At 38.2% G+C, this 20,387-nt stretch overlaps 1 protein-coding gene across 14 annotated transcripts in view; it reads left to right on the top strand.

Annotated features, from left to right (window-relative positions):
- Positions 1 to 20,387, top strand: part of LOC105469025 (centrosomal protein 112) — a 535,394-nt gene that overhangs the window by 227,257 nt on the left and 287,750 nt on the right. For all 14 annotated transcript variants that reach the window (XM_024788889.2, XM_071083480.1, XM_011719542.3 and 11 more), the window contains one exon: positions 12,228 to 12,335. In XM_024788889.2, coding sequence (XP_024644657.2) covers positions 12,228 to 12,335 — 108 coding nt within the window. The remainder of the gene's footprint in view (positions 1 to 12,227; positions 12,336 to 20,387) is intronic.

Genomic DNA, 20,387 nt, shown 5'->3' with positions numbered 1-20,387 from the left:
ATCAATTGTCAGGATGAGTTTATTTCTGAACTCTATCCTGTTCCTCTGGCTAATGTATCAGCTTTTGTGCCAATATCATGCTGTTTTGATTAATACAGTTTTTTAGTATATTTTGATGTCAGGTAGTGTGATGCCTCCAGCTTTGTTGTTGTTGTTATTTATTGCTCAAGATTGCTTTGGCTATTTGGAGTCTTCTGTGGTTCCATACAAATTTTCGGATTGGTTTTTCTATTTCTGTGAGAAATGACATTGGCATTTTGATAGGAATTGCTTGAATCTGTAGATTGTTTTGGGTAGTATGGGCATTTTAACACTATTAATTCTTCCAATCCGAGAACACAGGATATCTTTCTATTCATGTTTTCTTTAATTTCTTTCATCAGTGTTTTATAGCTTTCAGTGTATGCATCTTTTGCCTCCTTGGATAAATGAATACTAATTATTTTATTTTTATTGCTATTATAAATGAGATTCTTAAAAAATTCTTTTTTGGGCTGGGTGTGGTAGCTCACACTTGTAATCAGGTGAATCACCTGAGGTCAGGAGTTCGAGACCAGCCTGACTGACATGGTGAAACTCCATCTCTACAAAAAATACAAAAATTAGCTGGGCTTCGTGGCAAGCACCTGTAATCCCAGCTACTCAGGAGGCTGAGGCAGGAGAAATGCTTGAACCTGGGAAGCGGAGGTTGCAGTGAGCCGAGATCTTGCCATTGCACTCCAGCCTGGGCAACAGAGTGAGACTCTGTCTCAAAAAAAAAAAAAAAACACAACTTTTTTTGAATAGTTTGTTACTACTGTATAGAGACACAGATGCTTTTTGAATGTTGATTTTATTCAACTCTACTGAATTCATCTATCAATTCAGTTTTTTTTGTGTGTAGAATCCTTAGGGTTTTCTGTATATAGGTTATGTCATCAGCTTACAGAGACAATTCTACTTCTTCCTTTCCTACTAGGATGCCTTTTTTCCCCATTATCTTGCCAAATTACTCTGGCTAGGACTTCCAGTACTATGTTGAAAATAAGTGTTGAGAGTGGACATCCTTGTCTAATTTCAAATCTTAGAAGAAAAGCTTTCAGCTTTTCACCATTGAGTAGGATTTTACCTGTGGGCTTGTCATACATGGTGTTTATTATGTTATGGTACATTTTTTTTTCTATACTTAATTTGTTAAGAGTTTTTATTATGAAATGATGTTGAATTTTGGCAAATGATTTTTCTGCATCTATTGAGATAATCATATGGTTTTTGTTCTTCATTTTATTAATGTGTTGTATCACATTTATTGATTTGCATGTGTTGAAACACCCTTGCATCCCAGGAATAAATTCCTCTCGATCATGGTTAGCGGATCATTTTAATGTGCCATTGAATCAGGGTTTTTTTTTTTTTGCTAGTATTTTATTGAGGATTTTTGCATTTATGTTCATTAGGGATATTGGCCTTTAATGTTCTTTCCTTGTGTCCTTGTGTTTTTTGTTATCAGGGTAACATTGGCCTTATGAGTTTGAAAGTGTTCCCTCTACTTCAGTTTTTTGGGGAGAGTTTGAGCAGAATTGGTATTAGTTCTTCTTATGTTTGGTATAATTCAGCAGTGAAGCCATCATGTCCAGAGCTTCTCTTTGTTGAGAATTGTCTTGTTAATGATTCAGTCTCCTTAGTCATTGCTGGTCTGTTCAGATTTTCTATTTCTTCATTACTCAGTCGTGGTAGGTTCTATATGTGTAGGAATTCATCCATTTCCTCAGCTATACAATTTGTTGGTATATAGTGGTTCATAATTCTCCCTTGTTTTTGTGTTTCTATATTATCGGTTTTAAAGTCTGCCCTTTCATTTATGATATTATTTATTTGAGTCTTCTCTTTTTTTCTTAGTCTAGCTAATGTTTTATAAATTTTATCTTTTTGAAAAACCAACTCATAGTTTCATTGATCTTTTTTTATTGTTTTTCTAGTCTCTCTTTCATTTTTTTCTGCTCTGATCTTTATGACTTCCTTCCTTCTCCTAACTTTAGGCTTAGTTCATTTTTTCTTTTTTTAGTTCTGAAGTATAACATTAGGTTGTTGATTTGAGGTTTGCCTTTGTTTTTTTTTTTTTTTTTTAAATTGATACAGGTTTTTTTTGGCCATTAATTTCCCTCGTAGAACTCCTTTTGCTATATCCCATAAGTTTTGGTATCCTGTGTCCCGTTTTTGTTTGTCTCAAGTTTATCTTTTGATTTTTTTTGACTTATTGGTTGTTCAGGAGTATTTTGTTTATTTTCACATATTTGTGAATTTTCCAAGGCTTCTCTCTTTTTTTTTTTTTTTGAGATGGAGTCTCGCTCTGTTGCCCAGGCTGGAGTGCAGTGATGCGATCTCGGCTCACTGCAAGGTCCGCCTCCTGGGTTCAGGCCATTCTCCTGCTTCAGTCTCCTAAGTGAATGGGACTGCAGGTGCCCACCACCACACCTGGATAATTTTTTGTATTTTTAGTAGAGACGGGGTTTCACCATGTTAGCCAGGATGGTCTCGATCTCCCGACCTCGTGATCTGCCCGTCTTGATCTCCCAACCTCGTGATCTGCCTGCCTCAGCCTCCCAAAGTGCTGGGATTACAGGCATGAGCCACCGCGTCTGGCCCTTGTTATTGATTTTTAATTTCATACCATTGTGATTGAAAAAACACTTTATATTATTTAAATCTTCTTAAATTTGTTAAGACTTGTTTTGTAGCCTAACATATTATCTGTTCTGCAGAATGTTTAATGTGTACTTGAGATGTAAGTGTATTCTGTTGCTGTTGGATGGAATGCTGAGCATATGTCTTTCAGGTACCTTTGCTCTAAAGTGTAGTTTAACTCTGTTTCCTTATTGATGTTCTATGTGGATGATCTGTCTACTGCTGAGAGTGTAGTATTGAAGTTCTCTCCTGTTACTGTATTACAGTCTATCTCTTCCTTCATATCTATGAATATTTGTTTTATATATTTAGGTGCCATTATATTGGGTGCATATATATTTAGAATTGTTATATCCTCTTGATGAGTAGAGCGCTTTATCAGTATATTATGACCTTCTGTTTCTCATTTTACAGTTTTGACTTAAATTCTATGATATGGTTTGGCTCTGTGTCCCCACCCAAATATCACCTCAAATTGTAATCCCCATAATCCCCACAAATGAAGGGTGGGACCAGGTGGAGGTAACTGGATCATAGGGCTGGTTTCCCCCATGCAGTTCTCTTGATAGTGGGTGAATCTCATGAGATCTGATGGTTTATAAGCGTCTGGCATTTCCTTTGCTTGCACTCACTCTGTCCTGTTGCCCTGTGAAGGAAGTGCCTTGCTTCCACTTTGCCGTCTACCATGATTGTAAATTTCCTGAGGCCTCTCAAACCATGCTGAACTGTGAGTCAATTAAATGTCTTTCCTTTATTAACTGCCCAGTCTCAGGTATTTCTTGATAGCAGTGTGAGAACGGACTACTATACTCTATTTTGTCCAATTTAAATATATCTACCCTTGCTCTCTTTTCATTTCTATTTGCACAAAATATCTTTTCTATTCCTTCACTTTTAGTCTATTTGTGTCCATAAACATGACATGAGTCTCTTGTAGGAAACATATAGTTGAGTTTTGTTTTTTTTACCCAGTTACTTTAAGTCTTTTGATTGGAGAATTTAGTTCATTTATATTCAAAGTCATTATTAATAGGTAAGAACTCAGTACTTTCATTTTGTAATTTATTTTCTGGTTGTTTTGTAGATTCTTTTTTTTTTTCTTCCTCACTTGCTATCTTTCTTTGCAGTTTGATAATTTTCTGTAGGGATATGCTTTGAATCCTTTCTTTTTATGTTTTGTGTAACTACTATAGATTTTTAGTTTGTGGTTACCATGAGACTACATAAAACATCTTCTGCTTACAACATGCTACTTCAAGATGATAAAATAACTTTACTGCATATAAAAACTGTACACTTTTATTCTCCCTTAATTTTATGTTTTTGAGTTCACAATTTACAGCTTTTTATAATTTGTATCCTTTAACAATTATTTTTTTGAGACAGAGTCTTGGTCTGTCACCCAGGCCATAGTGCAGTGGTGTAATCTCAGCTCACTGCAACCTCTGCTTCCCAGGTTCAAGCAGTTCTCATGCCTCAGCATCCCGAGTAGCTGGGACTACAGGCACGCGCAACTGTGCCCAGATAATTTTTGTATTTTTAGTAGAGACAGTGTCTTACTATGTTTTCCAGGGTGGTCTTGAACTCCTGAGCTCAAGTGATCTGGCCACCTCAGCGTCCCAAAGTGCTGGGATTACAGACATGAGCCACCACACCTGGCCTCCCTTAACAATTTATTGTAGTTACAGTTGCTTTTTAAAGTTTTGTTTTTTAACCATCATACTAGAGATAAAATTGCTTTACACACCGTATTTATAGCACTAAAGTATTCTGAATATAACTATGTATTATTTATACCATTGAGTTTTTTACTTTCATATGTTTTTGTTATTAACATATGAAAGTAACTGTTTCTTAGCTTAAATAACTCCTTTTTGTAATTCCTGTAAGACGAGGCTCATGGTGATGACCTCCCTTATTTTGGGGGGAAGATGGAGGTGAGGGAAGATTTTACTTCTCTCTTATTTCTGAAGGATAACTTTGCCAGGTAAAGTATTCTTGATTGGGAGCTTTTTTCCTTCAGTACTTTGAATATGTATCTTCCCACTGTCTCCTGGCATGCAGGGTTTCTGCTGAGAAATCTACTGATAGCCATGTTGTAACTCGCTTGTATGTGATACGTATCTTACCTCTTTTGGTTTTCAGAATTCTTTGTTTTTGATTTTGATAATTGATTATGATGTGTCTTGGTGAACTCTCTTTGGGTTGAATTCGATTGTAACCTCTGAATTTTCTGTATCTTGATATTGGCATCTTTCTCCAGATTTGGGAAGCTTTCAGGCATTATTTTCTTAAATATGCTTTTTTGGGGGGCATTTTCTCTCTCTTCTCCTTTGGATCTCCTATTATATAAAAGTTAGGTCTCTTGATGGTGTCCCATAATTTTCATAAGCCTTCTTTATTCTTTTTACTTTTTGATCCTGTGACTCGATAATTTTAAATGTCCTGTCTTTGAACTCACTCATTGTTTCTTCTATTTGTTTGAGCCTGATGTTCAAGCTTTTAATAAAATTTTTCAGTTTAGTTATTGTATTCTTTATCTCTAGGATTTCTGTTTTTAAAAGTAGTGTCCGTTCCTTTGTCAAACTAATTGTTTTGTCTGTATATTGTTTTTCAAGTTTTACTTTTCTATCCATATTTTCTTATAATTCTGTTGATATGGTTTAGATCTGTGTCCCAAACCAAGTTTCATTTCAAATTGTAATTCCCAGTGGAGTTGGGGCCTGGTGGGAGGTGATTGAATCATGGGGGTGGGTTCTCATGAATGATTTAGCATCATCCCCTTGGTGCTGTTCTTGTGATAGTGAGGGTGTTCTCACTATCACTATCTAGTGGTTGTTAAAAGTGTGTAGCACCTTCACCCTCACTCTCTCTCTCTTGCTCCTGCTCTAGCCATGTGATGCACCTGTTCCCCCTTTGCCTTCTGCCATGATTATAAGTTTCCTGAGGCCTCTCTAGAAACTGAGCAGATGGTAGCATCATGCTTCCTGTACAGCCTATTGAACTGTGAGCCAATTAAACCTCTTTTTCTTTATAAATTATCCACTCTCAGGGCTTTATAGCAATGCAAGAACAAACTAATACATCCGTGATCTTCTTAGAAGGATTATTCTGAATTGTCAGTCATTTTGTAGACCTTCATATTTTTAGGGATCATTGTTGGAGGTTTCTCTCTTAGTTTCTTTTTGTGGTGTTTATTTCCTTGATTTTTTTGTAATTGTTGTGTCCTTACCTTGGTGTCTGTGCGTTTGATGAATTGGCTTCCTCTTTTGGCCTTTGCAGATGTCCTTTGGTGGGGATGGACACTTTCAATATTTAGTCTAGCTTAAGATTCTGGATGGACCAGCTGATAGTGACCATGAGCAAGCAGATTTTGCTATTGGGTTCTTTAATTACAACGGGCTGCTGCCTGTTCTATGAAGTCAGGTGTTGCTTCTGGTTGTGCTTCATAATCCAGTGAGACCATTGGCTAGGCTGCACAATCAAGCACAGCTGCTGGCTGGGCTCTGTGATAATCTCTGATTAGGCAGGGTTGCAGTCTGGGTTCCCTGGCATGGTGGTACTCATGTTTGAAATCTGTAGTTGGATGGGGCTGAAGGTTGGACTCCAATGCTGGCAAGGTCTCTGGGGTTGCTGCTCAGCCAGCCACTCAGATGGGCAAAGCCAGATGCTGTGCCCACAGTTATGTGTAGTTTTGGGCTTGCCTCGCTCCAATGCTGGACAGGGGAAATCACTGCTATGATTGGATTGGACTACATGCTCTGCTCTGCAGATAATGCAGGGATCTGGGCTTGCCTCTCAGCCTGGGGAAGTATGCCAAGCTCCGAGGCTGGGTGGCAGATCTGGCTAGGGACTTGAGCTTGGCAGATCTCTCAACCGTGCTTCCTGCTCAGTGATGCTATTTGTTGGTCTCTCTGATTGGGTGCCTCCACTGGCCGGAATGCAGAGGTTGCTGTGAGCTCCATTTTCTCTTCTTTGTTTCTAGCTGATCTCAGATGTTCTAGCCCTGCTAATACTCCCAATGTTCCTTTTAAGGCAAGGCAGAAGTGGGCCTCCTGCCAGGCATCTTGGAATCCTGGGAAAGCTGGATATTCACCTCCAGATCTCTTTCTCACTGTAGAAACCATGGGCTTAGGGGAATCCTCTCTGTGTGGCACTATGGTGGTTTGTGGGAGGGACGATACAGTCAATGTGAAACCATTTCTATTATTTTTGTAATGTGACTTTTGTCAGTTCTGTGATCCAAAAGCATGTCTCAGACTCACTCCCAAGTTCTGGAATATTCACAAAGGTTTTCTTGTCTGTGAATGGTTGCCAGTTGGATTTCTATGAGATAGACTGGAGCTGGGGAACTTTTATTCCACCATCTTGCTGATGTCCCTCCTCCTCATCCTTAAGAATTTAATACATCTTTACTTCGCATACCATGACAGCTATTTAGTAAATATGCAAAAGAAAGACTTGTCATAGTTCTTATATTTGTGGGTTCATTATCTGGATTACTAAACAAAGCTTACACATTTGAAACATTTCCATTTTATAGAGAAATGCACAATGTGCTAGGAGAATAAAGATGTTAAGTCCTAGAGCATATAGAGAAGGAAGGCATTTATTCAGTTAGTGGGATTAAAGAACACCTTAGAGAGGAAGAGAAACTTGAGTCAACCTTGAAAAGACTGACTGGATGAAAAAAACAAATGAAAGGACCTACGGATAGTATGATGGACAAAAGGCCCTAGAATCCAGAACAGCCATGGCTTGCTTGGAAAATGTCAAGGGTATTGGAGTCTGGATTGCTGAGGACAGATTAAGGAGCCTCCCACTTGAGGTTCAATATGAAAAGCATTGAAGGAGAGAGAGCCTTGAAACTAAAGTCTTAGAAACAAAAAACCAAAGTGTGCTTGACTGTGCTTCCTTTAATCATTCCTTACATTTATTCTTGACCACAATACTAATTACCTATGAATCAGTAATCCTAGAACTCTAATTGAATTTTACGCTGGTGACTTAATGTTTTCAGGATTGCAGTCCTTGGAATTTACAAAGAAATAGTTGGGTGCTAAATATCATGCCATAATCTAGAGGGTATTCAAACTTCAGTGTAAGAACCGTAAGCTGGAATGTGCTATTAGACACAGTAGTGGGTGGTAATATGCATTTTGTTCTCATGCAGTGAAACTGGTTGCCTTTCACTGAACATCTTTGTTCCTAGAACCTTAAAGTCTAATCATGTCTGAATAAATGCATTGAAATGTTTTTTTCAAATATATTGTGGAAAACTGTGAAAGAAGCATTTTTCATAGTTCATTTCCTCCAATATTCATGTCTTAACTAATCTTAGTGCTTACCAAAAGGTAACCTGAAAGAAGGCATTGTGTACAAGTTGAACAAAGTAGAAGTAGTTCCACATACCAGTGAAGCAGAGTAATAAGTAATATAAAGTAGCCAGTGGTAGAATGGTTGCTGCGTTAACTGGTAGTTGCCTCAGACAAAAAATATCTTAAGTTATACCCAAATGTGCAGGGGTTTAAAGACAAATAAAATACGGCATTGCTTTGAATAAAAGACATCATTTTCATGTTGTTGACATGAAATGTCATGAGAGCTTTTTCATGACTGTAAGAACATCACTTTCTCATTGCATGTAAACAAGCATCTGATCATAACATGGACAAAGTGATAGAAAAAGTTAGATCCAACATGCTTTTATTTACTTTGTGTGTGTTTTAAGAATTTGGAACTAAATGTTGAAAATTGTAAATTCAGCAAGTCTTGAACCAAGTTGGGTGCACTGTGCAATCTTTGTTTTCATTTGATTAGTATTTATCGATTCCCTATATGTGCCAGGCACTGTGATAAATGGTTGATACTATTTCACTGATGACAGTGGACATGGGGTGATGTTACACTGGGGGAGAGAGACATTACAAACAGCCCTAATGAAGATGTAGATTATATAGTGAATCTGAAGGTGATATATCCTGTGGAACAAAAGGGTAGCAAAGCAGGGAAAGGGGAACTAGGTGGACTTAGGGGCTGCGGAATTGCAATGTTCAATTTAAAATTGAGTGGTCTGGGAGGTCTCGATACAAAGGTTATGCTAAACAAAGCCTCAATACTTTGAAAAAGTGCTGTATGACTATCAGGCAGAACCTCCTGCCCCCAAGGTGAGAGCACTTCTGACACATTATAGGCCTGGGCAGCAGGTAGGTGGACTGTGGTGGTGGTGGTGGGATAGAGCAGTAAAGATGAGCTGTGAGAGGTCACTGGGATTGGATTAAGTGAGGCCTCTTGGGTGTGGTGGAATCTTTGACTTTTCCTTTTTCCATTTTCTTTTTTAATAACAGCTTTGTTGAGATAAAATTCACATACCAACAATTCACTCGTATGTGTACAATTCAGTGGTTTTTAAAATTGTATTCATTGTAACCATCATCACAGTCAATTTTAGAAAATGTTCATCTTCCCCAAAAGAAACACCATATCCTTTAGCAGTTACCCTCTCAGATCGCCTTCTCACCCTAGGCAACCACTAATCTGTTTTCTGTTTCTATGCATTTGCCTATTCTGAAAATTTAATATAAATGGAATCCTACAGTATGTGGTCTGTTGTGACACTTAGCTTAATGCTGTCAAGGCTCATCCATATTAAAACATGTGTGAGGTGTTTTTTTTTCTATTTTTAATTAATTTTTGTTTTGAGACAGGATCTTATTCTTTTTCCCAGGCTGGAGTGCAGTGGGGCAGTCATGGCTCACTGCAGCTACAACCTCTGGGGCTTAAGCAATCCTGCTGCCTTAGCCTATCAAATAGCTGAGGCTATAGGCATGTGCCACCACGCTCGGCTGATTTTCTTCTTTTTTGTAGAGACACAGTCTCACTATGTTGCCTACCCTGGTCTCGGACTCCTGGGCTCAAGCGATCCTCCTGACTCAGCCTCCCAAAGTACATGTATTAATCCTTCTTTCCTTTTTATGTTTGAATAATATTCTTTTTTATTGTATTTTATTATTATTATACTTTAAGTTCTAGGGTACATGTGCGTAACGGGCAGGTTTGTTACATATGTATACTTGTGCCATGTTGGCGTGCTGCACCCATCAACTCATCAGCACCCATCAACTCGTCATTTACATCAGGTATAACTCCCAGTGCAATCCTTCCCCCCTCCCCCCTCCCCATGATAGGCCCCGGTGTATGATGTTCTCCTTCCTGAGTCCAAGTGATCTCATTGTTCAGTTCCCCCCTATGAGTGAGAACATGCGGTGTTTGGTTTTCTGTTCTTGCGATAGTTTGCTGAGAATGATGGTTTCCAGCTGCATCCATGTCCCTACAAAGGACACAAACTCATCCTTTTTTATGGCTGCATAGTATTCCATGGTGTATATGTGCCACATTTTCTTAATCCAGTCTGTCACTGATGGACATTTGGGTTGATTCCAAGTCTTTGCTATTGTGAATAGTGCCGCAATAAACATACGTGTGCATGTGTCTTTATAGCAGAATGATTTATAATCCTTTGGGTATATACCCAGTAATGGGATGGCTGGGTCATATGGTACTTCTAGTTCTAGATCCTTGAGGAATCGCCATACTGTTTTCCATAATGGTTGAACTAGTTTACAATCCCACCAACAGTGTAAAAGTGTTCCTATTTCTCCACATCCTCTCTAGCACCTGTTGTTTCCTGACTTTTTAATGATTGCCATTCTAACTGGTGTGAGATGGTATCTCATTGTGGTTTTGATTTGCATTTCTCTGATGGCCAATGATGATGAGCATTTTATCATGTGTCTGTTGGCTGTATGAATGTCTTCTTTTGAGAACTGTCTGTTCATATCCTTTGCCCACTTTTTGATGGGGTTGTTTGTTTTTTTCTTGTAAATTTGTTTGAGTTCTTTGTAGGTTCTGGATATTAGCCCTTTGTCAGATGAGTAGATTGCAAAATTTTCTCCCATTCTGTAGGTTGCCTGTTCACTCTGATGGTAATTTCTTTTGCTGTGCAGAAGCTCTTTAGTTTAATGAGATCCCATTTGTCAATTTTGGCTTTTGTTGCCATTGCTTTTGGTGTTTTAGTCATGAAGTCCTTGCCCATGCCTATGTCCTGAATGGTATTACCTGGGTTTTCTTCTAGGGTTTTTATGGTTTTAGGTCTAACATTTAAGTTTCTAATCCATCTTGAATTAATCGTGAAAATGGCCATACTGCCCAAGGTAATTTATAGATTCAATGCCATCCCCATCAAGCTACCAATGAGTTTCTTCACAGAATTGGAAAAAACTGCTTTAAAGTTCATATGGAACCAAAAAAGAGCCCGCATTGCCAAGACAATCCTAAGTCAAAAGAACAAAGCTGGAGGCATCACGCTACCTGACTTCAAACTATACTACAAGGCTACAGTCTCCAAAACAGCAGGGTACTGGTACCAAAACAGAGATATAGACCAATGGAACAGAACAGAGTCCTCAGAAATAATACCACACATCTACAGCCATCTGATCTTTGACAAACCTGAGAAAAACAAGAAATGGGGAAAGGATTCCCTATTTAATAAATGGTGCTGGGAAAATTGGCTAGCCATAAGTAGAAAGCTGAAACTGGATCCTTTCCTTACTCCTTATACGAAAATTAATTCAAGATGGATTAGAGACTTAAATGTTAGATCTAATACAATAATATTCTACTCTAAGAATATACCACATTTTGTTTATTCATTTATCAACTGATGGATATTTGGGTGGTTTCCTCTTTTTGGATGTTATGAATAAGGCTACTATAAACATTTGTAGACAAAGTTTTGTGTGGATGTATGTTCTCATTTCTTACCTTGGAGTGAAACTACTGGGACACATGGTAACTCTATTTAACGTTTCGAGGAATTGTCAGACAAACTGTCTTCCAGCGTGTCTATACCATTTTATATTCCCAGCAGCAGTGTTGAAGGTTCTGACTTCCTACATCTTCACCAATACTTGTTACTATTTGTCTTTTTTTATTATTGCTATTCTTTGGGGCATGAAGTGATATGTCATTCTTGTTTTAATTTGTAGTTGCTTAAAGACAGTGATGTTGAGCATCTTTTCATATGCTTTTTGGCCTTTTGTATATCTTTTTGGAGAAATGTCTATTCAGGCTCTTTGCCCATTTTAAAATTGAGTTTAATTATCCATTTATCATTGGGCTATAAGAGTTATTTATATATTCAAGATATAAGTCTCCTATCAGAGATATGATTTGGAAATATTTTATCTCATTCAGCACATACCAAGGGCTTGATTAAATTTTGTCAAATAAATATTAGAACATCCTAAATTATATTTTCACTACATTATTGTTGTAATTTTAGAATTTAGCCAATTATATACCAATTTTAATTTCCCTCCTTAAATAATTAAAATGTATTAAGATAAATTGATAAATGTCTCATTATTTTAATACCTTTAAATTCATCATTATTATTGGTGAGGTGTTTAAAATCTGTCATTTAAACAAATGGACAAATTAAAAAACATGGAACACATTTTTTGTTTAAAAAATTAATATTTGATTTTTAAATTTTATAGATGGAAAAAGTGGAGGCAGATCTAACTAGATCCAAATCTCTTCGTGAGAAACAATCAAAGGAGTTTTTATGGCAACTGGAGGACATCAGACAGCGGTATGAACAACAGGTTGGTCTTTCATTTTGATGCTGCCATTAAATTTTTAAAATACATATATACTTTCTCTTTTAAAAATTGCTATCACAAAATATCTGCATAATGAAAATATTACTAAGAGCTGTTATTACCAACATATCTAAAATAATGTTTGTTTCAATAAAATCTGTAAACAGAATTTTAACACTCCACTGAAGTTTATTCTGACAGTTTGTTTTATCTGAATGTTTGATTGAAACATCGATTGTAATTGATGAGACTGGGTAATTTCTAAGAAAAGAGCTTTGATTGGCTCACAGTTGTGCAGGTTGTACAGAAAGCATAGTGGCCTCTGTTTCTGGAGAGGCCTCAGGAAGCTCCCAATCAAGGCAGAAGGAAGCGGAAGCAGGCACCTTACATGGCAAAAGCAGGAGCCAGCAAGTGAACCAGCGAGACAGAGAGAGAGAAGCGAGGAGGTGCCGTACACTTTTAAATGACCAGATCACTCGTGAACTCAGAGTGAGAGCTCACTTATCACCAAGGGGATGGCCCAAGCCATTCATGAGGGATCCGCTCCCATGATTCAAACATCTCCCACCCCATGATCCACCACCTCCAACACTGGGGATTACATTTCAACATGAGATCTGGGTGGGAACGAGTATCCTAACAATGTCAGTAATTCTTCTGTCCTGTCAGAGCACTAGTTAAACCTCCATTATGAGAAATAGGGTTGAGTACTTACTATGTGCCAGGTGCTGTCCCTGGTATGAGGGAGAACAGCAACAGAGAGCATGCCTCCTCTCTCATGGAGTTTGCTTTTTGGTGACTAATCAGTCTACAAATTAAAAAGTGAAATAATTTTGAAGAGTGAGTTTTTTTATTATTATTATTATTATTATTATTATTATTATTATTAAGATGGAGTCTTATTCTCTCACCCAGGCTGGAGTGTAGTGGCGCCATCTTGGCTCACTGCAACTGCCACCTCCTGGGTTCAAGCGATTCTCCTGCCTCAGCCTCCCGAGTAGCTGGGATTACAGGCACACGCCACCACGCCCGGCTAATTTTTGTAATTTTAGTAGAGACGGGGTTTCACCATGTTGGCCAGGCTGGTCTTGAACTCCTGATTTCAGGTGATCTGCCCACCTCGGCCTCCCAAAATCCTGGGATTACAGGTGTGAGCCACCACACCCGGCCTGAAGAGTGACTTATGTAGAAGAAAAAATGGTACCTTTATAGCCTTTGCCAGATGGAGGGTGGGAAGGGGATTACCAGCCTTGAATAACTGATCAGGGGAACCCTGATATTTGTGCTGAGTTCTAAAAACTAGGAAGGAGCCAGCCATGAGCTCTGGAGAAATAGTATTCCAGTCTGAGGGAACAGCACGTTCAAAGATCCTGAGAAGAGAGCAAGCTGGAAGTGTTCAAGGAAGATAACTGATGATGAAGACCAGATTAGCCAGAGTATGAGGAGAAAAGTTCCTGCTGTGGGAGATGAAGGGGAAGAGGGAGGTTAGGACCAGGATGTGTAAGGAGTTGAGATTTTGTCCTCAGTGGTCTGCCTCTTACTTAGTAATACAAAGTTTTATTTTCTTCTTTTAAAAATATATTTCTGCTTATTCCCAAAATACTTAAAATTACTATTAATTTTTAGCTTGGTTTTCCTTTGGTAAACATGATTCTAAACCTCAGTGGCTTAGAACAAAAAAGGCTTATTTCATACTTATGTCATGTGTCCTTTGAGGACTGACTGCAGCTCTGACCCATGTCATGTCATCTTGAGTCCAGTTTTTAGAATGAACTATCTGGAACATTGCTATGGGAAATGGAAAAGGAAATATTTTGAGCATCTGCTGGCTTCTAACATTGACCCAGAAGTAAGTTTACTCACATTTTATTGGCCAAAGCAAACATGGCCTCCCTGGTGTAATCCTCCGCCTGGAAGGAGCATCACAGAGAAGACCATCAAATGGGGTTAGCATAAAACAGTTTACCATGCTGACTAGAATTGCAAACTTAGAAAATGTAAAAACGTAGAACATGCTGGAACTGGGTTTTAAAGGTACATTCTTTATCAAGCAGCACAGGTGTTATGACACAGGACCAATAAAAAAGGAAATGTAGTCTTGGCAGACAAAATATTCATCATTGAACAATATGTACATAGACACAATAATTAGATGACATTTATTGTTTTCAACTTTAAAAACTAGCTTAGGGTTACAGAACAGGGCATAGATGTTACCAACTGTATTAGTCTGTTCCCACACGGCTAATAAAGACATACCCGAGACTGGGTAATTTATAAAGGAAAGAGGTTTAATGGACTCACAGTTCCACATGGCTGAGGAGGCCTCACAATCATGGCAGAAGGCAAAGGAGAAGCAAAGTCACCTTTTATGTGGTGGCAGGCAAGACAGCTTGTGCAGGGGAGCTCCCATTTATAAAACCATCAGATCTTGTGAGACTTACTAACACGAGAACAGTATGGGGGAAACTGCCCCCATGATTTAATTATCTCCACCTGGTCCGGCCCTTCACACGTGGGGATTATTACAATTCAAGGTGAGATTTGGGTGGGGCACATCCAAACCATATCACCAGCCTTGCTATTGTAACAGTAAAGGTTAAGATGGTCTAGGTATGGAAGTGGAAGAAAGGGATGGAGGGCCTGGGAGGGGAAGGGTGAGAGCACTGAGGTATTATCATGAAGTGTGGGTTTGAGCAGCTGCCCATGTAATGAAACAAAACACAGAGGTTTTAGTATATTCCTCATTACAAGGTTGACCACTGGAGGAACTGAGAGGAATGGAGTAACTAGTAAAATGGTGACAAGAGTGGGAGAGAGGAGCGAGGGACTGTAAATGAGCTAAATCCCCATTTGTCCTAGTAGAAAACCTATAAGGAGTGTCTAGCTTTGGTAATTAGAGAGCTCTGTAGCATGTTTTGTAGAGGCAGGGAAGTAATCACCAGAGAAAGGAGCACAGACGTGTTTTAAAAGAGTTGCCACTAGTACAGGAGTGGGATGGGGCAAGGACCTGTTACTTTTTGTTAGAAGATGAGGTTTACCATTTTATTTTTAAAAATCATGTGTGCACATATACAGACACATATGCACATATGAATATGTATACATTACATATTCATATATAAGAGATATATGTTCTGTTCCAAAAAAAATAATTCATATAGATTTTAATCCCAAAATTTTATTTCTTAGAACCTATCCTATAGAAATATTTATACATGTGCAAAAAGATGCATGTTCATCCATGTTTTGGGAGGATTATTTGTAATATTGAAAAAAGTTGTAAATAAAATGAATGATTAAATAAATTATGCTGGCCGGGCGTGGTGGCTCACACCTGTAATCCCAGCACTTTGGGAGGCCGAGGCAGGCAGATCGCAAGGTCAGGAGATTGAGACCATCCTGGCTAACACAGCAAAACTCTGTCTCTACTAAAAATGCAAAAAATTAGCCGGGCGTGGTGGTGGGCGCCTGTAGTCCCAGCCACTTGGGAGGCTGAGGCAGGAGAATGGCGTGAACCCGGGAGGCGGAGTCTGCAGTGAGCCGAAATGGCACTACTGCACTCCAGCCTGGATTTGACAGAGCGAGACTCTGTCTCAAAAATAAATAAATAAATAATGCTAAATACCTACTGTGGAATACAATATACTTATTAAAAAGATTGATATAAATCTGAAGGTGCCAACATATGCAGATTTCTAAGACATGTTGGTGAGGGAAATAAAGCACTTCTTAGAACACTTTGTATATTATGATCCCATTGATGTAAAATTAAAACATTGTGTCTCAAAGTTAGATATGTAAATTCAGTGAAAAAATTCTGTAAGATTATATATGACTATGGAATTGGCCTGGAATTATGGGTTAGGGTTATGATGAATTGAGACTTTCATTGTATGCTCTAAATAACCTTTTTTACTTCAGATTTCATAATGAGCATATGTTATGCATTACTTGGATAAGTAAAACATTAAAATTATGAATGCTAAGAAACAATACAATGGAATAAATATTTTGGAGCATTTATATTATATTTCTTTTTTTTTCTTAGAGATGGGGTCTTGCTCTGTCTCCCAGGCAGGAGTGCTGTGGTGCGATTATGGCTCACTGCAACCTTTAACTCCTGGGCTCGAGCAATCCTCTTACCTTAGCCTCCCAAAGTGCTGGGATTACAGGCATGAGCCACTGTGCCTGGTCTGTATTGTATTCTCTAGCATTTTAAGTGGGTAATACATTTGGATTAATGAAATAGAAAATAAATTCAAACAATTTATATGCAATGTAAAAAATAACCAATAAGTGAAAAGCCTAAAAGAGAAGAAAAGACAGAAGATAGAGCTGACACATTATTTTCAACAGTGCCAAAGTATGGATAACTTCAGACTTTCTAACTGCAAAAGCCAGTGCAATGGAGTTATTCTATCAGATTTTTAAAAAAATGGTTTTATATAAAAATGAAGTAGTTAATTTCCAATTAATATGTGATGGCGACTGAAAGTCCTTCTAACACATGCCAAATTAAAAATATGTATTTCTCCTGAAATACACTTTTATCTAAAGAGCCATGGAGGGTGTTTTCCACAACTTTAGTAATGGGAGGAAGTGGCTTGGAAACTGGTTTTAGAAACTAAGTTCAGAAAACTATATGAAGAAAGCTGGAATTGGGGAGTAAGGGGTGGTAAGAGGGAGGGAAACAGAGGTAATTATTAATCAAATGTAAATAAAAATATTAAGGAAGGGCAATGAATGTTACTTTTTATTATGCTATAGTTACAAAGTATAATTGAGGTATTTTTGGATTAAAAACAATATTAGAAGCACTAAGAAAAATAAGAAAAATGTCAGCTCCTCTATGTAAACTGATGAAGGAACAGGGGAGAAGGGAAAACCAAATTTAAAGCTCTTTATGTAACACAAATGCTAATCAGAGGTTATTATACTACAAGGTGAGTATAAGATGTAACAGAATTCTCTGTGGGAGTTTTAAAATTATATTCCCATTTTGATGATAATCACATGGGTCACAAATTTATAACCAAGTGTGGCCAAATGATGTCAGCACCTGATTTGCATTTACGTTGTAGTTGTTTTGGCACACCACTGACTCTGAAAGTCAGACACAATAAGAAAAAACACGAAGGAAAATTTAAATGCGTTTGACTAAATAAAAAGTATTTTGAGTTAAAAAAGTAATTGAAGAAATAATTGAAGCAGATATCTTAGGCAAAGAGTAACTCTCCTTATAAAATTAATAAATGTATAATATATAAAGATAATTAGCAGATAAATATAGTAATTAGCATAAATCATAAGACAATCATTAATGTCCCAATAAGTGACCTGGCAAAGGAAAGAAAGAGATAAGAAATGAATCAAGTGAACAGCTGTGTGGAAACATCTTTAGCCTTGGTGTTAATAAAAATGCAAATTAGAATTAACCATGATGTGCCATCTAAAGTCGGTAAAAGTTTAGTGAAATTGGTACTTTTATACATGCTAGTGGCATTATAGGCTTTTTGGAAAGGATTCTGGCAGTTTCTATCAAGAGTCATGAAAAACGCTTACACCGTCTGACCCAATTATCCTTAACCTCAAAAATCAGACAGAAATATAAAAACAATGTTGTTAATTATTTTTTAGAGAATGAAATCATGGTGAATTCTTTTTTTGTATACCCCCTATTATCCACATTGTGACAGTTTCACTCTTTCAATGTAAAAAATGTATATAAATTTGTCTGGAAGTATATTAAACTTCAAAGGCTTTTCTCAGAATGATAGATTTTAAAATCTATCAAATTTTTGTCTTTGTATTTTCTTGATCAAAAATAATACTAACACAGGAAGGGATACTGATGAATTCTTTAAAGAACTGATACTATTAATGGAAGCCATATACCACTGCATCAATTTTTCTTTTTTTTTTTCCATGAAAAAGAGATGATACAAATGTAGTATATAACAGGAATGTAAAAAACACATACAAGCATACCTCAGGTGAGTGCAGATTTCACCTGCTTTTATTCTTTCTATATCTAGAGGCCTATACATTAGAATCAATGCTGAGAACGAAGATCCCGGGTGGTAGTTCACTAAGGAAAGATGAAGGCAGGAGTATGAACTAGTACATTTTAGGAGAATATTTATTGATGTGACAATATACAAACATTTTTAGTTAGTTTTTTTTTTTTTTTTTTCCAGCAGAATATTGTATTAACTGTAACGGTATTTCCCCTGACCACTCCACAAATTGTTCGGATTTTTTCCTGTGGAAGTTTATCCTGACAAACGATAGGCATACAGTAGTGAGCTCTACAAGCCAGCATGAGTACACTAAGAATGAAGCCGATTAAACTAAGCTCATTTGCTTCTTTGAACAGGGTAGCCAGGCTGGTAGATAAGGAAATAGGAGTAGATGTAATATATCTGGCTTTCATGGAGCCATCTGACGGTGTCTACATGAAGGCAGTTTGGGGAAATATGGTTCGAATATTGGTACCTTTATGTGGTTAAGTGATAGTTCAAAGGGCCATCTCTGAATGATTAGTGTCAACCTGAAGTGAGATTTCTGTGTCTCTCAGTCAGTCGAGGATGATAAGGGATTAAAAAAAAAAGTTTAAAGTTTCCCAATGCTTAGAGTTCTGAGGAATAGTTAATATGCAGGATTAAAAAAAAAATGAGTTTTCTGCAGCTTTAAACAGGCTGGAATTAAGAAGATTACATTTATTGGGGTTGAATATAAAATGCCATGCTTTGGTTTAGAAAATCAGTTGCAAAAGTAGAAGGAAGACAGAGAGCCACAGAGATAAGGGGAGTGTGGTGCCTGGGACACAGGGGACAAGAGAGCTAGCAGATACAGTCCCAGGTATTGTTTATGTTTCAGGTCACATAAGGAATAGGTCGATTTTGGTCACCACATTTTTTTTTTTTTTTTTTTTTTTGAGACGGAGTCTCGCTCTGTCGCCCAGGCTGGAGTGCAGTGGCCGGATCTCAGCTCACTGCAAGCTCCGCCTCCCGGGTTCACGCCATTCTCCTGCCTCAGCCTCCCGAGTAGCTGGGACTACAGGTGCCCGCCACCGCGCCCGGCTAGTTTTTTGTATTTTTTTAGTAGAGACGGGGTTTCACCATGTTAGCCAGGATGGTCTCTATCTCCCGACCTCGTGATCCGCCCGTCTCGGCCTCCCAAAGTGCTGGGATTACAGGCTTGAGCCACCGCGCCTGGCCTTGGTCACCACATTTTAAGCAGGACACTGACAAACTTGAACATGTTCAGAGAAGAGTTTTCAGAATATAGAAAGGTCTGGAACTATGTCAGAGGGGATATTTAAAGGGAGGATTGCATATCTCTCTGTAAATTTAAGGTCTGAATTTCAGGGAGCATTGGGCTTGGTCTGTGTGATAAAAATCCTAAAAACCCACAGTTATTAGGATCTACCCTGGACCAGGCACTACTCTGCATGCTTTACACATATTCAGCCACTCCCCATCTTCACAGTTTTTATATATATATATAATTTTTTAGACAGAGTCCCGCTCTGTCACCCAGGCTGGAGTGCCAGTGGTGCAATCTTGGCTCACTGCAACCTCTGCCACCCAGGTTCAAGCGATTCTCCTGCCTCAGCCTCCCAAGTAGCTGGGATTACAGGTGTGTGCTTCACCTCCTGGCTAATTTTTGTATTTTTAGTAGAGACGGGGTTTCGCCATGTTGGCCAGGCTGGTCTCAAACTCTTGACGTCAGGTGATCCGCCCGCCTCTGCCTCCCAAAGTGCTGGGATTACAGGCGTGAGCCACTGCGCCTGACCCACAGAAATCTTGTGAGATAGCTGCCACTGTTTATTGTTTTCATCTTCTAGTTGTAGAAACTGAAGTATCCATTTAAGGAAGTGGCCCAGGGTCCCACACAGTTCATAGAACCCTGCTCTTGACCCCACTCTAAATGCACTCCCACGGAGTTCCAGGGGGCAGAAATTGAACCCATATATAGATGGTACCGTGAGGAATATTTTCTATTGTTTCAAGGTAGTTCTTTTCTGAAGAACTCTTCCTTCAAATGTGC

Source organism: Macaca nemestrina, chromosome 17, assembly GCF_043159975.1.
Source record: "Macaca nemestrina isolate mMacNem1 chromosome 17, mMacNem.hap1, whole genome shotgun sequence".
Lineage (NCBI taxonomy): Eukaryota > Metazoa > Chordata > Mammalia > Primates > Cercopithecidae > Macaca > Macaca nemestrina.
The sequence above is the reverse complement of the archived record's forward strand: the minus strand, read 5'-3'. Positions and strand labels throughout refer to the sequence as shown.